Here is a 24,746-nt window from a genome sequence, read left to right as displayed (position 1 = left end):
AGAAGCAGGGAAACCAGTGGAGAAGTCTTGTAATGCAGGTGAAATAGTGGCTTAGACCACATGCTGGTAATGGGGATGGAGGTAAGTGGAGGGATCTGAAACACGTTTTTAAAATAGAATTGATAGGAAGGAATCCCTGGGTGGCTCAGCAGTTTAGTGCCTGCCTTTGGTCCAGGGTGTGATCCTGGAGTACTGGGATCGAGTCCCACATCGGGCTCCCTACATGGAGCCTGCTTCTCCCTCTGCCTGTATCTCTCATGAATAAATATAAAATCTCTTAATAAATAAAAAAAATCGAATTGATCACCTTTGCCAATGGTTCAGATGTAGAGCGCATGGGAGAGGGAAGTGTTATGAAAACCTCCTACTGCTGGGGACTCCCTTATTCCTTGGCCTCTACAGCCCTTCACCTTTCCCTTCTCAATGACCATGCTTCTCTGTCTTTTCATCGCTCTGCATTCACTGCCACCTCCTTAAATGAGTGTGCTTCCCCAAGTCCATGACTCTTCCATTTTGGCTTCATCAGTGTTCTCTGGGAAAGCATGTTCACCTTTTAGCTGCAACTCTTAACTATATGTTGACATTTTCCATGCCTACATCCCCATTCTCGACCTATTTATCATGCTCTGTGTCAGTATTATTTATTTTATTTTTATTTTTTTTATTTATTTATGATAGTCACAGAGAGAGAGAGAGAGAGAGAGGCAGAGACACAGACAGAGGGAGAAGCAGGCTCCATGCACTGGGAGCCTGATGTGGGATTCGATCCCGGGTCTCCAGGATCGCGCCCTGGGCCAAAGGCAGGCGCCAAACCGCTGCGCCACCCAGGGATCCCATCTGTGTCAGTATTACTATCTGTAATCGGCACCTCGAATTTAACGTGTCCAAAATGGAATCTGTTCTTTGACCCTCAAGTGTGCACCCATTTTCTATACTCTTGACCTCAATGTTTTCACCATCTCCCCAAATTTTCCTCACTATATACTTACTAGCAGGTCTTCATCTTCCCCTTTCTCTCCATTACTCGCCCCCACACACACATGCTGTGAGCCAATAAATTCCAGTCTTCAGATATGCTTCTTATTCAGTGTTTCCATCCATTTCCAAAGCCACTGATTTATTTAGTCCCTCATTATTTCTTGCTTGTATTATTCTAACATTCATAAACTATTCTTTCTCTAGCTTTTTCCTCCAGGTTTCTGATCCCTAGAATTATTATTTTCCTGGGGTTGTTCTACATATGGCTTGGTCAAAGTTCAGGTGATGTCACCAGAAACTAACTTCCTACCTCCTCCCTGCCCTGCTTCCTCTGTGTTGACTCCATTCCTACATTCCTATGTTCTATTCTCTTTATGCTGCCAGAATTCTGGACTTTCTCATTCAAATCCACAGATTAAAGACCTAAAATGGAGACTCAGGGGCTCTGATTGGCTATGTGTGTGCTCTGAACTTTCACTTGAACCAAATCAGTGTGTTCAAGAGTCCAGTATGTTCTCATTGGCGAAGGATGAGGTAACATACATCCTTGGTAAGGGAGTTGAAGTTTCACCCAGAGCAGAATGGTTGAGAGTGGAGAAAGAATGGTTCCCTAAGAGCAAAACGAGGGTACCATGATCACAAGAAAACAGGTGTGATGCTGGGCATCATCTACTACAAAGTTCCTCTTCCCCGATCCTTTTTCTTGTTCAGTGGTACCAACCTTCAATTTAACCACCTGAGGTGGATCCTTGGCACATCCCTCAAATCCCATCAAATCCATTTTTCCTTTCAGTCCTCAACAACCAGCTGCTAGAAACTATCCTTTTTTAAAAAAAAAATTATTTATTTATTCGAGAGAGAGAGAATGAGAGAGAGAGGCAGAGACACAGGCAGAGGGAGAAGCAGGCTCTCTGCAAGGATCCAGATGTGGGACTTGATCCCTAGACCCAGGATCAGGATCACACCCTGAGCCGAAGGCAGACACTCAACTGCTGAGCCACTTAGGTGTCCCACTAGAAACTATCCTATGTGCTCACAAGGATTCATTTCCTCCAACTCTTAACATGTTTCCCTGGCCTATTAACTTTGGATTTTGCCACATGATATGCTCTGGGTCAATGGGCTGTGAGTATATGGGAACTTTGCCACCCTCAACCAGAATCTTAAATGCAATTATAGGATTTGGCTGGGGTACATTTGCACTAGTCCTTTACTATGAAAAAATGTTCCAAATAGTGGCTATTCCTTCAACCTGGATTCCAAAATGAAAAGATACGGGTAGCTGAGTCTAGCAGAGTGATAGCTAATCTGCAACCTCCTTATTATATGAGCATAAAAATAAGTTTAAAAAAAAAATAAAAAAAAATAAAAAAAAAATAAAAAATAAATTAAAAAAAATAAAATAAAAAAAAAATAAGTTTAAATTGCCAAATGCCATGGGACCCATGAGACTCTAAAGCTGTTTGTTATGCAGCACAACTTAGAGAAAGCTGAGTAGTACATATACCTCAGTTCCAGTCCTTAATATTTCTACTTGGATCATTGCAACCAATCTTTACTCTCACTGCAACATTCTCCTACTTATCCTCCTTGCTTGTCTTTGGGCCTCCTCCGGCCCATTCTCCTCCACTTTGCAGTCACAGGGATCTTTCTAAAGGGCAAATCTGATCATATGATTTCTCTGCATATCCCTGATGTCTCATCACTATTTTCAGGATAGAATTCAAACTCCTTGGTTAAGAACCCAACTTTTCAGGATCTTATCCAGATCTCCAGCCTTATCTATCTTCCTTCCCCATGCATCCACCCATTGCCCAGTCTCACTAACCCCTTTGCAGTTATGGAAGTCATGATGTTAAGGTAGCAGTATTTTCACCCACCCTGCTGGCTCTGCCTGCAATGCTCTGCCTGTTACTCATGGAGAGGACATTTAGTTGTTCATCGAGACTTACCTCCAGCCACATCTTCTACTGAGGAACCTCTTGCACAAGGTGGATTTGTCTCCCTTCCCTTCTCTGTGTTCCCACAGTGTCCTGTGTTCCCCTACTCTTCTCATAAGGCTCACTAATTTCACTCTTTCCTGGCCCCGAAGTTCCACAAGGTCAAGGACAGGTTCTGGTTTGTCTCTGTGTTCTCTAGGCTTGGTGGTACCTCACACAAAGTGTCTGGCGATGCTTGGAAGATAACTAAAGGAAAGAATGAATGCACATGTTGGATTTTCTGCTGCTTATGTCTTCAAGATTCTTCTGCCACCAGCATTCTCCAGTCAGTCTTTCACACTGCTGCCAGACTTATTTTCCTAGAAATAAGATTTAATCATGTGACTTCCCCGCTAAACAAAAACCTCTACTGGCTCCTTTGTCATGGTCTAGTTTCATCCACTCCTTTGCTCTCGGGCACTATTTGTATGCTGATGATGCCCAAATTCCAGTCCAGAACTTTCTCTGCTTCTAGGTATAAAACTGCCTATTTTGCTTACCTACTCCGGTGTCTTGCAGGGACCTTAAGCTAGAAGAGTCAGATGCCCATTTTCGTCCTTGAACCTTCTTCCTCTCTTGTGTTTTCTCTCAATACATACCATCATTCACCACTGAGTTGCCCAAACCTGGAAGCTGGGAGTCACCTCTAAGAGACAAGTTAAGAGGAGTACCTGAGTGGCTTAGTCAGTTAAGCATCCAACTCTTGGTTTTAGCTCAGGTCATGATCTCAGGGTCATGAGATTAAGCCCCCAGTGGGGCTCCACACTCAGTTGGGAGTCTGCTTGGGATTCTTTCCCTCTCCTGCTGCTCCTCTCCCTGCTTGCTCTCTCTTTCTCAAAAATATATAAAATAAATCTTAAAAAAAGAAAGATAGGTTAAAAGCATGAATGTGGCGGCCAAGTAAATGGCTTCAACTGCTGGTTCTGCCACATAATACCTATGTGTCCTCAACCAAGTTCCTGCACCTTCTCAGACATTAAATCTGTAGACTCTCATCATAGCAGTACCTACCTCCCCAGGTCACTGAATGATAGAATCACACCAAATGCTGGGCAGGTATAACCACATAGTAAATACTTACCAAATATTAGTCTTTACTATTATAACGATCCTCTCCCTCCTTCACCCATCATCCAAGTACTAAGTTTGTAGATCCTACATTCTCAATATCTCTTGAATCTGTCCCATCCTCTCTGTCCTCACTGCCACCTCCTAATCCAGCTTCTGGTCCTCTATTGTCTAATGACTACAGAAGCTTCCTAACCTGTCTTCTTGACTCCATTCTTGCCCTCTTTAAATCCTTTCTCCATATTTCTCATGTGGCTTTTTCTGAAAACCGACTCAGCTCTGTCAACTTCCGGCCGAGCTGAACTTCTTTCAGTTCCTCAAATGGACAGAACTCTACTCTCCCTCCACAAATGCTGTTTCCTCTGCTGGGGCCTCTGCTCTCTGCCAGCCACCTCCACTGGCTGGCTCCCTCTTCTTTCTGCTCCCCACGCAAACATCAGCCTGCCTGCTTACCTCTAAAACTCTGATGGATGTCCATGCTGGGCATCACTTTCCTCCAAAGTGCCTCCAATGTCCCCTATGCCAGCACTCATCACATGTCACCGCAGTGATGGTTTCAGTGATTGTTTTCAGTGAGCATCTCTCTTCACTGGGCTAGGAGCTCCACAGAGCAAGGTCTCTATTTTGTTCACCACCATATTTCTAAGAATTAGCACAGGTGTGCCCCATAATAGGAGCTCAATACATTTTTAAATTGTTTAATTTACTTTTAATAGGTAATACATGCAACTAGTAGAAAATCCAAAAGGTACAAAGGAACATCTGGAAAAAAAGTCTCCCTCCACCCTGATTCCCCAATCACTATATCTATTTTCTTGAGGCTCCTTCCAGTATATTCTATGCAAATACAAGGATATATGCATACTCACGATGGGTGTGGTATCATACTATACATAGTATTCAACACCTGCCTATTATCTCACTTAACAATATATCTTGGAAGATCCTCCTTTCCAGCCTATATAAAACTTAAAAAAAAATCTGCATTAGTGTACGCTTGTAAATTTGTATCGTAAATTACTCAAGCAGTCTTCAGCCACTGGGTATTTAATTTGTTTTCAATCTTTTGCTATTATTATTTTTTTAATTTTTTAAAAATTTTTATTTATTTATGATAGTCACACACACAAAGAGAGAGAGAGAGAGAGAGAGAGGCAGAGACACAGGCAGAGGGAGATGCAGGCTCCATGCACTGGGAGCCCGACGTGGGATTCGATCCCAGGTCTCCAGGATCACGCCCTGGGCCAAAGGCAGGCGCTAAACCGCTGCGCCACCCAGGGATCCCTTTTTTTAAATTTTTATTTATGATAGTCACACAGAGAGAGCGAGAGAGGCAGAGACACAGGCAGAGGGAGAAGCAGGCTCCATGCACCGGGAGCCCGACGTGGGATTCGATCCCAGGTCTCCAGGATCACGCCCTGGGCCAACAGCAGGCGCTAAACTGCTGCGCCACCCAGGGATCCCTCTTTTGCTATTATAAATAAAAATGTTACCTTGATTATCCTTGAACATGAGTCCTGCTTCCCCCCTTCCTCTGCCCCTTCTCTTAGCTCTTGCTCTCTGTGTCTCAAATAAATAAACAAAATCATAAAAATAAATAAGTAGATAAATAAATAAAATTAAGGAATATGATGATATCAAATGTCAATGAAGTGGGATGATATGGGATGATAGGAACTCTCATGCACTGCTGGCAGGAGTGTAAATTGGTAAACTGCTCAGAAAAACTGAAGTTATGCATGCCCTATATCCCAGAAATTCCAGTCCTAGGACCTATACTCCTTGAGAGAGCCTTGCCCATGTGCACCAGTTCAGAGCAGAACCGTTCCTAATAGAACAAAAATGCAAAGGCTTAAAGTGTCCATTCATAGGGCAGACCGGGTGGCTCAGCGGTTTAGTGCTGCCTTCAGCCCGGAGCATGATCTTGGGGACCTGGGATCCAGTCCCACGTCAGACTCCCTGCATGGAGCCTGCTTGTGTCTCTGCCTCTCTCTCTCTTTCTGTGTGTCTCTCATGAATAAATAAATAAAATCTTTTTTAAAAATGTCCATTCATAGTAAAACAGAAAAATAAAAATTGTGATTTTTTAGTACAGTGGAAAAGCCTACAGCAATAGAATGAACAAATCACAACTTCATGCATCAACATGGCTGGGATGCATAACAATGTTGAGCTAAATAGGTACATCACAAAAGGAGTATGATTTGCTTTATATAAAGGTCAAAAAATGGGTAAAATTATTCTACAATGTCTGATGATGTGTACATACGAGGGAACACTATATTAAAAAGGCAAGTGACTGAAATCAGTGTAGTGGTTATGCTTCTGAGAAGCAACGGATATGTGATAGGAGAGGCCACGCAGCCATGGGCGGAGCTGCTAAATACTGGCTATATTTCATTTCATGGCCTGCATGATGATTACGCAAGTGTTAGCTCTGTCTTTAAACTGTATATGTTTCACACACTCCTCTGTATATATGATGTATATTACAATTTAGAGAACAGTTGCTTTTTTATTTAATTTTTTTAGTAGGCTCCATGCCCTCTGGAATAAATAAAATCTTTTAAAATTTTTAAAAATTTATTTTATTTATTTACTGTAAGTAATCTCTACACCCAACATTGGACTCAAACTCACCACCCCAAGATCAAGAGTTGCATTCTCCACTGATTGAGCCAGCCAGGCATTAAACCATGTTAGTATATTACCTACTTAAAAATACATTTGCATTTTTGAAAAATTAGTCCTGTTTCTTTTTTTTTTTTTAAAGATTTTATTTATTTATTCATGAGGGAGAGAGAGAGAGAGGCAGAGATACAGGCAGAGGGAGAAGCAGGCTCCATGCAGGGAGCCCGACGTGGGACTCAATCCGGGGTCTCCAAGATCACGCCCTGGGCTGAAGTTGGCGCTAAACCGCTGAGCCACCCAGGCTGCCCGGTAGTCCTGTTTCTATCATTTTCCTATTGCTACATAACAAGTCACCACAAAAATTTTTTTTTAATATTTTATTTATTTATTCATGACAGACACAGAGATAGGGAGGCAGTGACACAGGCAGAGGGAGAAGCAGGCTCCCAGCAGGGAGCCTGATGTGGGACTTGATCCTGGGACTCCAGGATCACACCCTGGGCTGAAGGCAGACTCCCAACCGTTGAGCCACCAGGCGTCCCACTAGTCATCACAACTTTAGTGGCTTAAACAATACAGACATTTATTATGTCACAGTTTATACAGGTCAGCAGTCCAGGCATTGCTTAGCTGGGTCCTCAGCTCAGATTTTCCCAAGGCTGCAATCAAAGTGTTGACTGGGCTGCATTTCATCTGGAGGCTTGAATGGGGAAGAATCTACTTCCAAGCTCATTCAGACAGTTGGCACAGTTCATTTCCTTGTAGTGGTATGACTGGCCCCAGCTTTGTTGCTGCTGGCTATTGGCCTCTTATACTTCCTAGAGGCCAGTCACAGTTTCTTACCACTTGGCTTCCTCAACATGACTGCTTACTCCATCTAGCCAGCAAGTGAATCTCTTGATTTGATTCCCTAATTGGCTAAGTCTTGACGCAGTCTTATACAACACTTGATCTGGAAGTGATATCCTATCATCTTTACCACTTCTGTTGATCAGAAGCAAGTCACATAATCTGTCTGCACATAAAGAGAGGGGATTACAACTAGAGGCATAAACATCAGGAAGTGGGAATTTGGGGGAGTCTCCTTAGGGTTTGTCAGCCATAACGGTTTATTGTTTTGTGAGGTTTTTTGCCCAATTTCTTTTCTATTTTTTTCCCTATCTACATGCAAGAGTTCTGTGGATTTTTAAAAAAGATTTTATTTATTTATTTGACAGAGAGAGAGAGAGAGAGTCCAAGGAGGCAGAGCAGCAGGCAGAGGGAGAAGCAGGCTCCCCACTGAGCAGAGACCCCAATGTGGGACTCGATCCCAGGACCTCAGCATCATGACCCAAGCCAAAAGCAGATGCTTGACCAACTGAGCCACCCAGGTACCCCAAGAGCTATGTGGATTAAATAAATTAACCCTTTATTTGCCAAAGTGCCAATTCTTTTTTTTTTTTTTTTTAAGATTTTATTTATTTATTTGACAGAGAGAGAGCAAGCGAGAGCACAAGCAGGAAGAGTGGCAGAGGGAGAGGGAGAAGCAGACTCCCCTTTGAGCAAGGAGCCTGTTGTGGGAGCTCAATCCCAGAACCCTGAGATCATGACCTGAGCTGAAGGCAGACACTTAACCAACTGAGCCATCCAGGTGCTCCTCTTTTTAAAATTTTATTTATTGATTTATTTTAAGTAATCTCCACACCCAATGTGGGGCTTGAACTCACAATCCTGAAATTGATTCTGACTTTGATTTATGCCAAGATGAATCATAGAAGTGCAAAGAATAAACCTGCAATGAGGCTGCACGGAGGACAAGGCAGATATTTCACCTGTGTGTCAGGGAGATGCATCTGAAGTCCTATGGAAGAAGATGTTTTTCAGGTTGGCAATGTGTGGAACACTGGGTTTGCTGCTTTGTATGCCTCTAATGACCTCATAACTCCAGAACGTCTCTTGTCATCAGTTGATGCCACACATTTAGCTCCCCAATAAGCCACATCACCAGATCACCAGTACCCACAGTCCAGGATCTGGGCTTTATGGTGTTTGCTGTATCACCTCCTGGGCACTCTCCCCTTACCTATGCCTGGACTGCAGGCCAAAAAGTTGTTTAATTATTTCAGGTAAGGCTTATTGTTTTTGTTTGTTAGTTGATTTGGTTTGTTTTGTTTTACCAGGATAGCCACTCTGAATCATTCAAGACTCAGTTCCTAGGCTATTGCCTAGAGGGACATCTAAACTTTCAGGCCAAGGTAGTTGTACCAACATCTTTGTGTGAATTGTAATTGTGAGCATTTAATTGATCTCTGTATTTATATTTGTCTCTTTCAGTCAATAGCAAGTTCCTCCAGGGTAAAGACTGAGTCTGAGTTCCCTATAGACCTGTATATCCATCTGTCCATCGGAGATGTCCATATGGGTGTCCCACAAGCACATCACCATGTCCAAAGCTGAACCCATGTAAAGCACCCCATCTGAGTGTTCACCTAGCACCCAAGACTCTATCATTGCATCTTGTATATTAGATTATAGTTTCCTGTTTATGAGCATATATCACTAGTTTGCGAGAAGCTGAGGGCAGAAATCATGTGAATTTTATTTATCATTGCATTGCTGGAGCCCAGCGCAGTGCCTCCATACAGGAGCTATTCAATAAATGTTCAATGATCTGAACTGGATCTCTGTATCTTCAGGACCAGGTACCACAGGAGTGCCTAGGAAATTCTCAGGACACGTTTGTTACATTAGATTCTAGGAAAGATGCTTCTCCCAAAGCCCTCTGCCCGCCCTCCTTCCCTGGCAGGCTTAGATATACTGTAAGAGCCAATAGTTTGTCACATAGCAACAATAGTAAAGAATGAGCTACTGCCGAATAGAGCAGACGCTTGCCTGCCGCAGAGAGCAGAGCAGAGCTATTTTGAGATCATTTAGGTAGAGTCACAGTCTGATAGGCCCACACATTGTGGCGATAGTTACCATCAGCTTAGGGGTACGAGCCATTGAAAACATCTGATTTGCATGTCTGTCTTTTTTGCCATCCTTTGAAGAACCCTTTTAGAATACAAAGGACCAAATTTTAGGTCATGGTTTTCTTATTTTGAAGTCAATCAGACTTTTATTTATAATACTGCTAACATATTTTAATATTCCACCGAATTACTATACATTCTAATTTATAGATCAAATGACCACAAATTCCAAATAAAAAGCAGGTCTCAGTCCAAACTTCCCAGTATGGCACACATGGCCCTTTGTGGACTGTCTGGGCCACTTTTTCAGCACCCTCTCCTGCCTGGGTCCTCTCATTAGCATATGCTCCAGCCTTGGTGAGCAACACCCAGGCACAGTGGTAGGTGTTTCACTCATGAATTATCCATCCTCCTTTGCCTTGAGAGAGCCTCCATCGCTCTGTCTGGTGACTATCACTATGGGCTTCTCTCCAACTAGATGGCATGCCCAGAGGACAGGAATAGTGTTTTTCCATCTTGGAATCCACAGTCCCCAGCAAAGTGCTGGGCACAGAGAGGATTTTTGGGAAAGGCTGGTTCAGGGTATAAAGATTGCAAGTTCTTGCTTGTTAGCACTTAGGCTCTCTAATCCACTTCAGTCCTTATGGTGGGAAACCATACCTAACAACATGGAAAGTTACAAGTTCTGTGGCTGCTTTTGTGGCTTTGGCACTCTGTGTTCTAATTTTATAGAAAAGATTTTGGGATGGGGCACCTGGGTAACTCAGTTGGTTAAGTGTCTGACATCTTTTTTTTTAAAGATTTATATATATATATATATTTAAGATTTATATATTCATGAGAGACAGAGAGAGGCAGAGACATACGCAGAGGGAGAAGCAGGTTCCCTGCTAGAAGCCCGATGCGGGACTCCATCCTGGGACCCTGGGATCATGCCCCAGACCACAGGCAGACACTCAACCGCTGAACCACCCAGGCATCATAAGTGTCTGACATCATGATCTCAGCTTAGGTCTTGATCCCCGGGTAATGAGTTCAAGTCCCATGTTGGGCTCCATGGTGGGCCAACCTAAAAAAAAATTTTTGTGAATATTTCTGTTTGATTATGTATTTATCTACAGAACTTCCTTCCTTCCTTCCTTCCTTCCTTCCTTCCTTCCTTCCTTCCTTCCTTCCTTCCTTCCTTCCTTCCCTCCCTCTTTGCTTCCTTCCTTCCACAGACACTCATTGGCTATGAATTCTGCAGCGGTTTGTGTATTAGTTATCAGAGGCATGAGAAAGTAGGAGACCTGCTTCATGCCCTGAGGGTTCGTTGGTAACAGGCTTGAATATGCTGTTGGAAAACCCGAGTTCAAGCCTTTCCTTTGTCCTAGTTGGGGTCTCATGAAGGACATTTTACTTGCTTTAGAGCCTGGACTTCCCAGATCTTTAATAAATATAAACACTTGTTCTCCTGTTATAAGGAATCTGGCTCAAGATATTCAAGATTCCAGAAGAAAGGAAGATTGCCTGGCACCTGATGGACAGACAGTTAAGATAGACTGTCCTTTTCAGGGCCAGATAGACTGTGTCCTTGTTGCTACAGTAGAATAAAAGGAAAGGGCAAGGAAATCCACCCACTCAGACCAGATTGACAAATCTATTTGTTTGCTCAAGAAGTTTTTTTTTTTTTTAAAGATTTTATTTATTTATTCTTGAGAAACAGATCGAGAGAGAGAGAGAGAGAGGCAGAGACACAGGCAGAGGGAGAAGCAGGCTCCATGAAGGGAGCCCGATGCGAGACTCGATCCCAGGACTCCAGGATCATGCCCTGGGCTGAAGGCAGGCGCTAAACCACTGAGCCACCCGGGCTGCCCTGCTCAAGAAGTTTGAGTTGAGTTCCTACCATGCATCAGGTCCTGAGTTAGGAGCCAGGAGAGAGAGAGAGAGATGGACAACACGGTCATCTTGCTGTCACCAGAAAAGGCCAACAAGGACTATAACACAGTGCAAAATGCAAGTGAGTCAAAAGTATAGGACGACAGTGGAGAAGTCTGCAAACAGGATTCAGGGGGATCAGGAAGGCCTTTACAGGAAAAGGGGTGTGTAGAGACCCGAAAGGTGATTGAAAATTAGCTGGTTAAAAGGGGGTGGTGGTGGTGAGTGTTTCAGACAGAAGGAATATGTGTGAATGTTCCAAGGATAGAGAAAGCACGTCACAAGGAGTATAGAAATGATTCCACTTTGCTGCAAGGAGGGAATTTGGAAGAAAGGAGACAGGTAGACAAGGGCCATTTCTGGGACACGAAACTGTATCCTAACATCAAAGAGGAATAATTTAAGGCTTTAAAAAAAATGCTTTTGGGATCCCTGGGTGGCGCAGCGGTTTGGCGCCTGCCTTTGGCCCAGGGTGCAATCCCGGAGACCCGGGATCGAATCCCACGTCGGGTTCCCGGTGCATGGAGCCTGCTTCTCCCTCTGCCTGTGTCTCTGCCTCTCTCTCTCTCTCTCTCTCTCTCTCTCTGTGACTATCATAAATAAAAAAAAATTAAAAAAATAAATAAAAATAAAAAAAATGCTTTTTATCCTGACTTCATTAGCCACAAAAATTTATAAGGTAGAATGAAAGCTCCCCATAACACTTCTCTTACTCCAACACCCATTGACAGTTTGGGACATACATATTTTCTCAGCTTCCATTATTATTAATTACATTTATAAAAATAGAGCCATTCTATACCTGCTGTTCTCTAATTTTCTTTTTGTCTCTAGCAATATATGGAGAACTTTTTATGGTAGTACATATCTATCTACCTTTTTTTTTTAAGATTTTATTTATTTGACATAAAGAGAGACAGCATAAGCAAGAGGAGTGGCAGGCAGAGGGAGAGGGAGAAGCAGGCTCCCTGCTGAGCAGCCCAACTCCCCTATACAGGACTCAATCCCAGGACCCTGGGATCATGACCTGAGCTGAAAGCAGACGCTTAACCCACTGAACCACCCAGGCGCCCCTACCTACTCACTTTTATTTTTATTTATTTTTTTTAAATTTTTATTTATTTATGATAGTCACACACAGAGAGAGAGAGAGAGAGAGGCAGAGACATAGGCAGAGGGAGAAGCAGGCTCCATGCACCAGGAGCCCGACTTGGGATTTGATCCCAGGTCTCCAGGATCACACCCTGGGCTAAAGGCAGGCGCCAAACCGCTGTGCCACCCAGGGATCCCCTACCTACTCACTTTTAAATAACTGTTTCATTGCTTATTGTTTTTTTGTGTGTGTGATAAAAAATACATAAAATTTACCATTTTAACCATTTAAAATTTTTTTGTATAAATTGTGGTCAAAAATACATAACACAAATTTTACCATCTTAACTTTTTTTTTAAAGATTTTATTTATGAGAGAGAGAGAGAGAGAGAGAGAGAGAGAGAGGCAGAGACACAAGCAGAGGGAGAGGGAGAGAAGCAGGCTCCATGGCAGGGAGCCCAATACGGGACTCCATCCCGGGTCTCCAGGATCACACCCTGGGCTGAAGGCAGGCGCTAAACCGCTGGGCCACCGGGGCTGCCCCCATCTTAACTTTTTTTTAAAAAATGATTTATTTGAGAGAGAGAGCTGCGCTTGAAGCCTGACGCCAAATTTGATGTCATAGCGTCGAGCTCATGACCTGGGCCAAAATGAAGTCAGACACTTGACTGAGCCCCCCAGGCTCCCCACATCTTAACCATTTTTTTTTCATCTTAACCATTTTTAAATGCAGTTTAATGGCATTGTGTACATTCACACAGCTATGCAACCATCACCACCATCCAGCTCCAGAATTTTTTAATCTCACCAAACTGAAACACTCTACCCATTAAAGAATATCTTACCATTCTTCTCAGCCCCTAGCAATCACCATTCTTTCTGTCTCTGTGAATTTGAATACTTTTGTAAACTTATTTAAGTGGAATCATATCCATAGTTGGTTTTTTTGTTGTTTTTAACATTCACAACTTAGAGGTGAGCTGCTGGTTTGTTTACCTTTGGGATGGAGGGGGGAACTATTATAATGCTGCAGGAAACAGCAGCTATCCTTCCTCCTATCCTTTTCTGTGCACTTGCATATCCTAGAGATACCAGGATTTTCAAATTCTTTTTTTTTTTTAAAGATTTTATTTATTTATTCATGAGAGACACAGAGAGAGAGGCAGAGACACAGGCAGAGGGAGAAGCAGGCTCCATGCAGGGAGCCCGATGTGGGACTCAATCCCGGGTCCCCAGGATCACGCCCTGGGCCAGAGGCAGACGCTCAACGCTCAACCGTTGAGCCACCCAGGCGTCCCGGATTTTCAAATTCTATAAGCATTTGGTATGAACCTAAACATTTATTATATGCTCTATTCCCACTAACAGTGTATGTAAATACCAATTCTCCATATCCTTGCCAATACTGGCTACTAAAATTTTTTTCAACAACAGATTTTATTAAATGTACGATATAAATTAAAATGCGTACTTGCAAACACTGACAACATTTTTAGAAGGGTATTTAAATCGATAATTCCTTGGAATGGATATATAGCCACTCCCACCACCCAGTCCCATTTGTATTTGTGGGAGGAACCCAACTTCATGAGCCATTCTTCCCTTGATGACAAGTACTTAGGACAAACTTTGTTGGGCCTAGAATAGCCCTTCTTGATTTAATTTTTTAAAAAGATTGTTCATCTCATAATCACGAGAGAGAGAAAGAGAGAGAGAGAGACATGGGCAGGAGGAGCAGCAGGGAACCTGATGTGGGACTCCCTCCCATGACCCTGGGATCCTGACCTGAGCTGAAGGTAGACACTCAATCACTGAGCCACCCAGGCGTCCCCTTAATTTAATTTTAGAATGAATGACTAGAAACAGCTAAGGTGTACTGAGTGCTTACTATGTGTCAAACACTGTGGTAAGCACTGTTCATAAATTATCTATCATGTTTAATCTTCACAATAAAGTGGGTCTAATCAAGAAATCCATTTTACAGATAAGGAGCCTGCCCAAATCACACGGCTGAGCCGGAATTTAAACCCAGTCCCGGTGACCTTCAGTGCCTGAGTTCTACTTGTAGTTTCTGCTCTCTCTTCTGCGTCTCCCCCTACCACCCCTCTCCCACCTCCCAGCTAGTGACCGACAGACAATTCCTTCTTCATGAACACTCTTAATCTACACATAGCACTGCATAGTTGGTTAAATCTCCATTTCATTAGGTTATATATAATCCAGGCTGATGATTCAATTCTGCTTTTTTGAAACTACCTGGTCTCATCCCTTTGCATCTGAGTGACTGTTATTTTTCAAGATGCCTTCAATGTGCCTGCCTTCTGGGTCTGGGGTCAAGACCCCAAGGTGCAAATCCTGGGAAGGAGCAGGAGGCATCAGAACTCTCAGTTTACAGTGGAGCCTTCCCTTCTGGGCAGGTCCATGGCTCCTGATTCTCCTTTTTGCAGAAGTTTCTCAGGAGAGGGTCCTCAGATCTTCTTGGACAGGCTTCCTATACCTAGACCTAAGGCACTTTTGGCCAGGCATGCCAGTTATGTTTGAATGCTGCTCACATGCAAGTTGGATCCTCTGCAAAAGGAGGCAAATCTTTTTCCAAAGGTCAGAAACTCTTCAAAAAGTTGGGTGAGCAATCTCTCAGAAGGAAACCATCAGCCAAGCTTTCAGGTGTTGTCCACATTTCTTTCCTCTGTCCTCTTTACTGCAAATGTGGTGAATAAACTATTAGAAATAACTGAATCATTCCTGAAGGCCCATTTTGACCTTAGTCCTACATGCTGAACCCATCCAAAACAACTTTAAGAAGGTACTTTCTTACTTTTTAAAAAGATTTTATTTATTTATGAGAGAGACAGACAGACAGACAGACAGGGAGACAGGGAGAAGCCGGCTCCATGCAGGGGGTCCGGACAATGGGACTCGATCCCGGGACTCCAGGATGAGGCCCCAGGCTGAAGGCGGCGCTAAACCACTGAGCCACCCGGGATGCCCTTAAAGTACTTTTTCAACTTACCTACTTTTTCTACTGCAGTTGGGGTGAATTAGGCCTGAACATCACAGGACAGAACTCTTCCTTGCTGGTAACCTGAGCGGCTCCATTATTCTCTTCACTCTTAGCTTCGTATTCTCCTCACCATTCACTTTGAAGAGCAAACAACCACATCACCAAAGTAAACTCAACAATAAGTAAACACCAGCTAAGGAGCATGAGATTTGAAATATATGAAAAAGTTTTTAACTATCTCCATAGATACTGGTTTGGGGGTTTCCTTGGGGGACACTAACAACCTTGCCACCTCCCCAAGTAGCAATCCACCCAAGGCCAAGCACAGCAGAATCCCGTAACGTGTAGGAATGCGAAAGTGTGCTGCGAGGCCCTCCTCTGCAAAGCTGTGTTTTGCACACACTTCATTTATATTCAAGAATTTTCTTCTGTAGCTACATTTTTGCTTTTTGTCCATGCTTTGATTATCTTCAGCACATTACGGTTTTTGTCCTTCCCCGCATGTACATTATCCTTAAGGCACTACCTCAACGGGGTCTTTTATTGAGCCAGCCTCCTGGGGGAGGGTGAGAAGAAGAACCATAAAATGTCCTCAGGTCTCAGATGTATTCAGAAAAATAATTCAAGTCTGCTTTGGTGAGAGAGCGACCTGGTGGGGGCAAGTGGACACGTGGTGGGCCAGAGCCGGGTTTAGGTCTAGTCCTAAAGCTCTTCCCACCACTGTGATTGTTTCCTGTTTATCAAAATAATACATGCTTATTATTGTAAAACAAATTTTAAGATTCGCAGAAAAGGGAAACAACTTAAAATCCGTGTGATTTTTGGACGTGAACTGTCTGTCCCCTCTTAGGAAAGAGACGGAGGAGAGAGGACGCGCTGGGTCTCTGGCCCGAGAAACACTGGCCGACGACGGGGCACCCCCCCCCCCCCCCCCCCGCCCGGTTGATTGAACCCGGGTTCGGAGCACCGGCCGCCCGATGGCCCGGGACGCGGGGCCATCCCCACGGCGCTCGCATTCGGCCCCCTGCGCCGTGAGCCGGCGCCTTCCCCAGCGCAGCTCCGGGCCCCGTCACCCCCGATTCCCACCGGTCCCCCACGCAGAGACCCAGCCCAGGGACCTTCCCCCGCAAGTGTCCACCGACCGAAAATAGATCCCGAGCCTGCCCCCGAGCCCGCCCGCCTCGCCAAGTCCTCCCCTTTAAAGGGAGCCACCGGGTGACGCCGGGGGAGTTTGCGGAAGCGCCAACCGCGTTGGGGCCTTGGGCGGATCCCGTGATTGGAACCGGCCCCGCCCCCGGGTCCTCTTCCCCCATTGTGTGAGCGGCTCGGGCCCAGGCCCCGCCCCCTCGCCGCCTCCCTCCGGAGGCCCAACCCCTCCCCTTTTTTTCACCCCCCCTTGGCTCATTTCCGGCCGCCGCTGCTACCGCTAGCCTGTAAGGAGGATTCGGCAGAGGGAAGAAACAACAGCCGCCATCTTGTTTGTGTGCTAGGCTGGGGGGGAGAGAGGGCGAGAGGGAGCGGGCGAGAGTGGGCAAGCGGGACGCCGGGCTGAGTGCGAACTGCTGGAGCCGGAGTGCGGAGGCGAGCCGGGCCGGAGAGAGGCGGCAGGGGCCGAGACAGTGGCAGGGGGCCCGGGGCGCACGGGCTGAGGCGACCCCAGCCCCCTCCCGTCCGCACACACCCCCACCGCGGCCCGGCAGCCGGGCCGGCGTCGACGCCTAGGGGGGACCATTACATAACCCCGCGCCCCGCGGCGCCTTCGCCCGCCGCCGAGGGCGGCCCCGAGCGGAGCCCCGGGGGGCGGGCGCTCCCGGCACCTGGCCGCCGGGGGTGGGGGCCGCAGCGGCGGCCGTAGTTATTTCCGTGCGGCGGGAGAGGAGGACGAAGGAGGCGAGCGCGGCGCGAGGAGAGGCCGCCTGCGCCGCCCGCCGGAGCGGGCCCTCCTCGGTGGGCTTGGCGTCGGCGCGGACGGGCGGGCGGGCGGGCGGCGCTGCTCGGCTCGGCCCGGCCCCCTCGGCCCTCCGGACCTGCGAGCTCCGCGCCCGGCGTCCTCGCCGCGCCTCCGCCGCCCGCCGCGCGATGTGAGGCGGCGGCGCCAGCCTGGCTCTCGGCTCGGGCGAGCTCTCTTCGGCCATTAGGGGCCGGTGCGGCGGCGGCGCGGAGCGCGGCGGCAGGAGGAGGGCTCGGAGGGTGGGGGCGCAGGTCCGGGAGGGGGCACCGGGAGGAGGTGAGTGTCTCTCGTCGCCTCCTCCTCTCCCCCCTTTTCGCCCCCGCCTCCTTGTGGCGATGAGAAGGAGGAGGACAGCGCCGAGGAGGAAGAGGCTGATGGCGGCGGCGGAGCTCCGAGAGACCTCGGCTGGGCAGGGGCCGGCCGCGGCGGGCCGGGGACTGCGCCTCTAGAGCCGCGAGTTCTCGGGAATTCGCCGCAGCGGACGCGCTCGGCGGGTTTGTGCTCCTGTGCCCTCCTCCGGGCCTGGGCGCAGGCCCGGCCCCTCGCACTTGCCCCTACCTTTTCTATCGAGTCCGCATCCCTCTTCGGCCACCGCGACCCAGCGAAGAGAAAAAGGAACTTCCCCCACCCCCCTCGGGGGCCGGCGGAGCCCCCCAAGCCCACCCCAGGCAGCGGGGCGGGGAGCCCTGGCCGGAGAAGAGATTTCCCGAGGATTCTCGTTTTCCTCGCCTGTATCTCCGAAAGAATTAAAAATGGCCGAGAATGTGGTGGAACCGGGGCCGCCTTCAGCCAAGCGGCCTAAACTCTCATCTCCGGCCCTCTCGGCGTCGGCCAGCGACGGCACAGGTTAGTCCCGGGAGCCCTGGCCTTCCACATCCCCCCTTGATCTTTTTTTTGCTTGGTGCACCGTTCTTCTTCCATTTTTTTTCTTCCCTTTTTTTTTTCCCCCCTCCTCTCTTGTTAGTTTTCTGCTTCTTGATTAATTTTAAAGGTGTTTGAATGAGCTGGTCGAAGACGTCCAGTAGCCCAACCATTTTCTTTTGCTTCCTAATACATTCGTTGCAACACTATGTCATATCGATGTGTTCTGGAATTAGAGCTCTTGAGTGGTGCTATGGAAATAGCCTTTATTGTTGCTCCCATGCAGTTTAATTTTTGAAATGCCAGTGCATTTGTGTGTAAGGGCTTTTTATGCAATTTTACTTTGAATTTTTTTTTGTTGTTGAGAAATGAGGAATTGCGAATCCTTTCTCCTCTATTGCACTTACTCTGTTTTCTCTACTTTCCACTCTTCCTTTTCAAGGTTTTCTCTCTTTTTTTTTTTTTGCACAAGATTTTCCTTTGAGCATGAAAATGTAAAAAAAAAAAATCATGATTTTATTTGTATGTATGTGTGATCCACGACTTCAGGTTTGACCTTAGGTTTAACGTCAAAGCCAAAATTTGGTTCGAATTATTTTACCTACCATTCCTAGCTTCCCCCCCCTCCCGTTTTTTTTTTTTTTTTTTTTTTTATTTGCCTTAAGAATCAATATGGAGCGCAGTTCATTTTACATCTCCCATTTCTTTGGTGTGAGACCAAAATGTCTGAAACTCGGGTTTTAGGTTGAGAGAGAGCAGAGGTATTTTCTTTGCAGTTTGTAGTCACTTTCTCTTGGGGTGTGCGTGTGTGTGTGTGTGTAGATAACCGATGGTGTGGAGTTATGTACTTGGAAATCAAAATTAGGAGTGGTTAGGGTCCCAATCATGAACTGCATACATTAGCTGAACCGTATAAAAGTTTAAAATGTGCATTAGGTTCTGTATTTGTGTGTTTTTCTCTTTGTGCTTTAAACATATTTGGAGGTCCATAGTTCAGCGTAAAAAAGCTCTACCATTCTTAACTTCACTCAGTTGTGGACCAGCCCTTTTTGTCCAGGGAAATTCAGGGAGACTTTCCTCCATCATCCCCTTCTTATAATTAGTTTGGTGCTCTCCTGATGGCCCCCGACCTTCTCTTTTGCTGTCGTCGTTGTTTGAGGTGTCAGGATAATGAAGAGGAAGAATGGCTGGCCATCTGACAGTCCACAAGATATTCCCCCTCTACTACGGAGCATCTCTTTAACTCAACGTCATCTCTCCATCTGCCAGTGAGAGTGTATAATGGAGTTAAATGTATCCTCTGAGTTTGTAGAGAACTTCTAAAGCATGTTTCTAAGTAGGCTGCATTTCGGAGGGTGAAAATGTAAGGATATGGCAAATGCGTTGGATGCTTTGCTTTTTTAAGAAAAATGTGTCATGAGTTTAAGATAACCTGCAAAGATTGAGGGTTTTTGCAGTTTTGTGCCTTTCTACTTCAGAATTGTAAAATTGGCAGTGCAAGAACTTTGATCTATCCTTATTCCTTGAACTTTCTTTGGTCTTTACAGATTTTTTTTTTCTCTTACGTGCCTTTCTTCCTCAGAACTATTAATGCATATCGAGTATCATATTCTTTTGCACTTAAAGTACTCAGAGCGGTTTTCAGATCACCTTTAAACATATTTCTGCCTGCAGGTTTTTGTGTTGTTTCTCTAATTTTTGTGAAATGTGGTAATGGATTTTACATTTTAGTTCACCGGAGACTTGAGATGCTGTAGAGAAAACTTCTTTAATGTGTTTCATTTTGAATACTCCTGATTTGAGTAGCTTATTCTTGGAGTGTACTGCAAGGCCTAAAAGCAAGACTGGGCTCTGTTCAGACACCTCTCTTCAGGTGCTCTCCTGCCTTCTCCATATTTGATCTGTGTACTTGGCAACTTTAACTCGTTTTAGTAATGTCTCACCTGTCTAGAACACAAAAACTATTTTGCTACTTGAAATATCTTTGGATAATTATAAGAGTCCTAAATGTATCAAGTGGGTTTTTAGAGTAAAATATCCTCAATATTGAGATGAGCTCAATTTTAATATTAAAAGTTTATCTTAGTATTAGTTACCTTTCTCTAAATTTTGTGATGAGAGCTGATCTCCCTGCCCCCATTAAGATTATACTCCAGGAATTCTTTGGTGTCCAATTTTTAAACCTACTCAGTCTGTTTTTTTGCGGGGAGAATAGAAGGAGGTAGTTGTAAAGAAAATACTGTCCCATTGTGAACTTAATTCAAGTTTGGTGATCTGACTTTCTTTTTTCGTAGCCAGCAGTGTATAGTATAAGTTTGCAGGGAACTTTTAACAGAGACACTTCACACTTCACTTTTTAAAACTTAAAGTTTTCAAACATGTAACTTTCTACATTTTGACTTTTGAGTTATTAACCTGGGTATTTTATAAAACAGTGTAAGTTTTAGGTAATTGATTATGAATTTTATCTAGAACTGGGTCAAAATGATCCCAACATTCTAAATATCAAAAACTTTTTTTTTTTTTTTTTTTTTAATGATTAGGGCTTGCGATTTTAGTAGTGTAAGTGTACCTACCAAGAGTATTTGCATATGCCAGTTTTATAGAAAAGGAAACTGGAAGCCAACTGGGTTGACATAGTAAAGTGTTAACAAAACAAATTAGTGTTTAAATTCCAACTTCTGAATTTTTAAGGTTAGCCACTGATGCAGAATAAAAATGACTTCTCATTAGATAGTCAAAGATTCTTCTAAAACATTTCCAGATTGACTCAAATAACTTGAATTAAGTTCAAGTTTTATGTGTTGGAATGGGGAGGAAGAGGCTTATTTTTTAGCTTTCACATCTTTATGTTCCTGTTTGAATATTTGTACTTGTTCCACTGAAAATCTTATTTAACTTGGTATTTGATAAAGTCAAATGACTTTATGTTCTTCAACCAAAAGAAGTTATAAAAGCCATTTGCAAAAATATTTTGGTAAAATTATTGATCAGGAAAGTTAGCAGGTAAGTCCTGAAAATATTTCTTGATCCTATTTCTAAAAATCTGAGTGATGGGCTTGATGAGGAGAATAGAGGATATGTTGCTTTCATTGTTCACTGGAAATGTTCTGTCACTGGTTTTTAAACACTTGATGCTGTGTACACTGAGAACAGGCTCTGGAAAGATGGGTGACAGCATTAGGTTCTGGCATACTAAGTAAAGATCTTTCTGGTCTCGCTATCAGTTTTGTAGTCCTACTATGTACTAGTGTCAGAATTGGCTTAGATTTTATGCTTCTTTTTCATTTCAGAGGTACAGGGCAGGTAGGATATAAAATATATCCTTTTGACCACTAGATTAATATACATAATTGAAAAGTGGCAAGGATTTTTTTTTTTATGTCAGTTATACTTTCTCAAAACACTATTGTGGATTAATGGTTTATTATCCTAACCAGAATGAATGAGTTTGGTGGAGGCCATTTCTTTTCAGCTTTTTTTTTTTTTTTTTTTAAGATTTTATTTATTTATTTATGAGAGACAGAGAGGCAGAGACACAGGCAGAGGGAGAAGCAGGCTCCATGCAGGGAGCCCAACGTGGGACTCCATCCAGGTCTCCAGGATCACGCCCTGGGCTGAAGGCAGGCACCAAACTGCTGAGCCACCCGGCCACCCGGGCTGCCCTCTTTTTCAGCTCTTAAACCTGTGATACTGTGTTTTAATTTTATTTTTAAGGCATGTATGTTTACATTAGAATTCTGCTTCTGGAGTTTTTCAGTTACGGCTCCTTGGTCCAGTGAGGTATTGCTGACCTCAGTGTTATGTTGCAAAACATTTTATTAAGTGCCTTGAACACTGGCAATTGCTTATTCTCGAGGCTTTGTGAGTTCATTTATAGGGCTTCAAGAAGGTTATCTGTGGTTGATAGTTAAAGTGGCTTTTTTTTTTTTAAGCAACTTGTTACGTTGTAAATCTTTTTTTTTTTTTTTTTTTTTTTTTTTAAGTTTTATTTATTCATGAGAGACACAGAGAGGCAGAGACACAGGCAGTGGGAGAAGCAGGCTCCATGCAGGGAGCCCTACATGGGACTCTATCCCGGGTCTCCAGGATCATGCCCTGGGCGGAAGGCGGCACTAAACCACTGAGCCACCCAGGCTGCCCAAGTTGTAAATCTTGTACATATTACATACAATATGGGTGCCTTTTTCCAGCAGAAATTCGTCTGTCACAGACGTAAGAAATGCATTGGCATGTCCAGTGAATGTATAATGGAGAGAGAGGAAACGGTTTCTGCTTTTGGTTGCCTTTTGGCATTATTTTCTGTTTTACTTTGCTTTTCCACCTTCTCCTTAGTCTATTCTATAAAAAGCGAGATAAATTGAAACAAGAAGTTGAAAATAAGTGCCTAGTGGAGTTTGTAGGGACATTAAGTGGTAAATAGGGGAAAAAAAAAGGAGTAGGAAGAATGTTGCAGATACAAGTGGGAGTGTAAAATACCTCTTCCTGGTGTATTTACAGAAACAGTTTTAGGAGCCGTTCTGCCAATTCATGACACCCAACAATTAATAGAAAAATAAGACATGCCTGTTTTGTGTGTATTTTATCGTCTTAGGGTTTCTTCTTTGAGAATTTCTGAAGTTGAATTTTTTAGTTTGGCAAACAGAAGAGAGATTAATAGGCAAGTTAAAACTTAAATTATACCAGGTATAAAAATGTTTAACATTGAATTTTGCAGATAAGTTTTTTCATGTGAGGGATGTTAGTTTTCTGAAATTTTTTATTGCTCAGTTCTCACAGGTTTAAGAGAATGAATATTAAGGTATTAAGCTTCTTCTGAACAGTTTAGATATCCTTTGTTTTTAGATACAGATGTTATTTTATAAATGTGTCAAAAGGCAATTAGGAGTAATACAGTTGAGAGAGAAAGGAAAACTAAAACTCCGGAAAAAAAGTGAGCGGTTAAGAAAAAGGGTTTTTGGAGAGATTACTTTAGAGTTCAATCCCAGTTGTGCCTTTATTAACTATGTATCTTGGACCAATTAACCTCTTTTTCTCAGCTTCCTTACCTGTAGTACCCACCTTCCAGGACTGTGGTGAGGAATAAATGAAAAGTCTTTTTATCAAATGCTTAGGAGAGTGCGTGCTGCAGTGTAGCATGCACTCATTGTGTTGACGGTTTTTAACCTTACTGAGTAAATATATAGCAACACAAGCCAGTGGTAGATTTTTTAATGGATTTACAGATAGACTGGATAAAGAGAAAGCCCAGTTCATGAAATTCAGAGAGTAGTTGTCTTAGAAGTAAAGCTTATGGTGCAGTTAGCCAATAAATCTACTCAAAGATTAAGTTTCTGAAGAGTGTAAGAATGTGGTAGCAGAGATTAAAATAAAAGTAGAAGTACTATATGTACTGTCATATAGGGTGTCTTGTATATGAAAGTAATTAAAATGGAAATCAAGTATTTAAAGCATAATGAGAAATCAGCAGATTGTTCTTACTGGAAATGCTCAAGTTAAGAATGGCTTTTTACTAAAGAACTGTGTGAGCACTATTTTTTTTCTATTTTCTGTTTGCTTATCTGGGTCTTAAAAGACGACTTTCTTAAAAAGGAAGAGGCAGAAGAAAAGGAGCAGTGCAGTGGTTTTCAAAAAATTTTATTTTATTAAAAAAATTTTTTTATTTAAAAAAATTTTTTTTAACCATACCCAATGAAAACAACATTTTACGTGGAGAACTAGACACCCTGCCTCAGCCAGTGGACAAACTACTTACCCTTACTACCTGTAATATACGGATTTTTTTTTTTAAGATTTTATTTATTTATTAGAGAGAGAGGCAGAGACCCAGGCAGAGGGAGAAGCAGGCTCCATGCAGGGAGCCCAATGTGGGACTCCATCCCAGGTCTCCAGGATCAGGCCCTGGGCTGCAGGCAGCACTAAACCACTGAGCCACCTGGGCTGCCCTATACTGATGTTTTCTATTACATTTTCTTTTTTTTTAAGTGCTTGTTTTGACCCACTATTGATTTCATGACCCATTATTGGCTTGTGACCCACAATTTGAAAAATACTGGCTTAGAAGAGTTGACAAGCTGGCATTCATCTGTACTGGACTAACATTTTCTGTATACTTGGCATTTATCCTCAGTGCAGGGAATACTCTGGTAGTCGAGACGGAGATGGACCCTTCCTTCCCATAGCGTATAGATACAGAGATCAGAGCGACATTTGAGACTGATGTGACCAACATTATTTTGGGGAAGTACTGTGTATATTGGGAGAAATGAGGACCTGTAACGACTGTTTCTTTCGCAGCTGTCTCTGAGGAATTGGT

General features: G+C 44.0%; 1 protein-coding gene and 2 long non-coding RNA genes across 7 annotated transcripts in view; 1 reads left to right on the top strand and 2 right to left on the bottom strand.

Annotated features, from left to right (window-relative positions):
• Positions 1–10,397, bottom strand: part of LOC144323654 (uncharacterized) — a 42,743-nt gene extending 32,346 nt beyond the window's left edge. Inside the window, exons 1-2 of the long non-coding RNA XR_013389040.1 lie at positions 8,468–10,397; positions 3,458–3,603 (exon numbers count right to left, since the gene is read on the bottom strand). This is a non-coding gene — a long non-coding RNA (uncharacterized LOC144323654). The remainder of the gene's footprint in view (positions 1–3,457; positions 3,604–8,467) is intronic.
• Positions 10,398–14,876: 4,479 nt separating this feature from the next.
• LOC144323653 (uncharacterized) lies at positions 14,877–18,628 on the bottom strand. 4 transcript variants are annotated; one of them, XR_013389039.1, is made up of 3 exons: positions 18,128–18,628; positions 15,628–15,754; positions 14,877–15,315 (listed from the first exon to the last, which is right to left on the bottom strand). It is a non-coding gene; the product is annotated as an uncharacterized LOC144323653 (long non-coding RNA). The 4 variants fall into 4 exon arrangements; XR_013389038.1 differs by lacking the exon at positions 18,128–18,628 and adding an exon at positions 16,761–17,355; XR_013389037.1 differs by lacking the exon at positions 18,128–18,628 and adding an exon at positions 16,145–16,547.
• The window catches only part of EP300 (EP300 lysine acetyltransferase), an 80,237-nt gene continuing 73,211 nt past the window's right edge, over positions 17,721–24,746 (top strand). For both annotated transcript variants that reach the window (XM_077914377.1, XM_077914376.1), the window contains exon 1: positions 17,721–18,415. In XM_077914377.1, coding sequence (XP_077770503.1) covers positions 18,322–18,415 — 94 coding nt within the window. In that variant the 5' untranslated portion in view covers positions 17,721–18,321. The remainder of the gene's footprint in view (positions 18,416–24,746) is intronic.

Source organism: Canis aureus, chromosome 11, assembly GCF_053574225.1.
Source record: "Canis aureus isolate CA01 chromosome 11, VMU_Caureus_v.1.0, whole genome shotgun sequence".
Taxonomy (NCBI): domain Eukaryota; kingdom Metazoa; phylum Chordata; class Mammalia; order Carnivora; family Canidae; genus Canis; species Canis aureus.
This window is presented reverse-complemented; position numbering and strand designations above follow the sequence as displayed.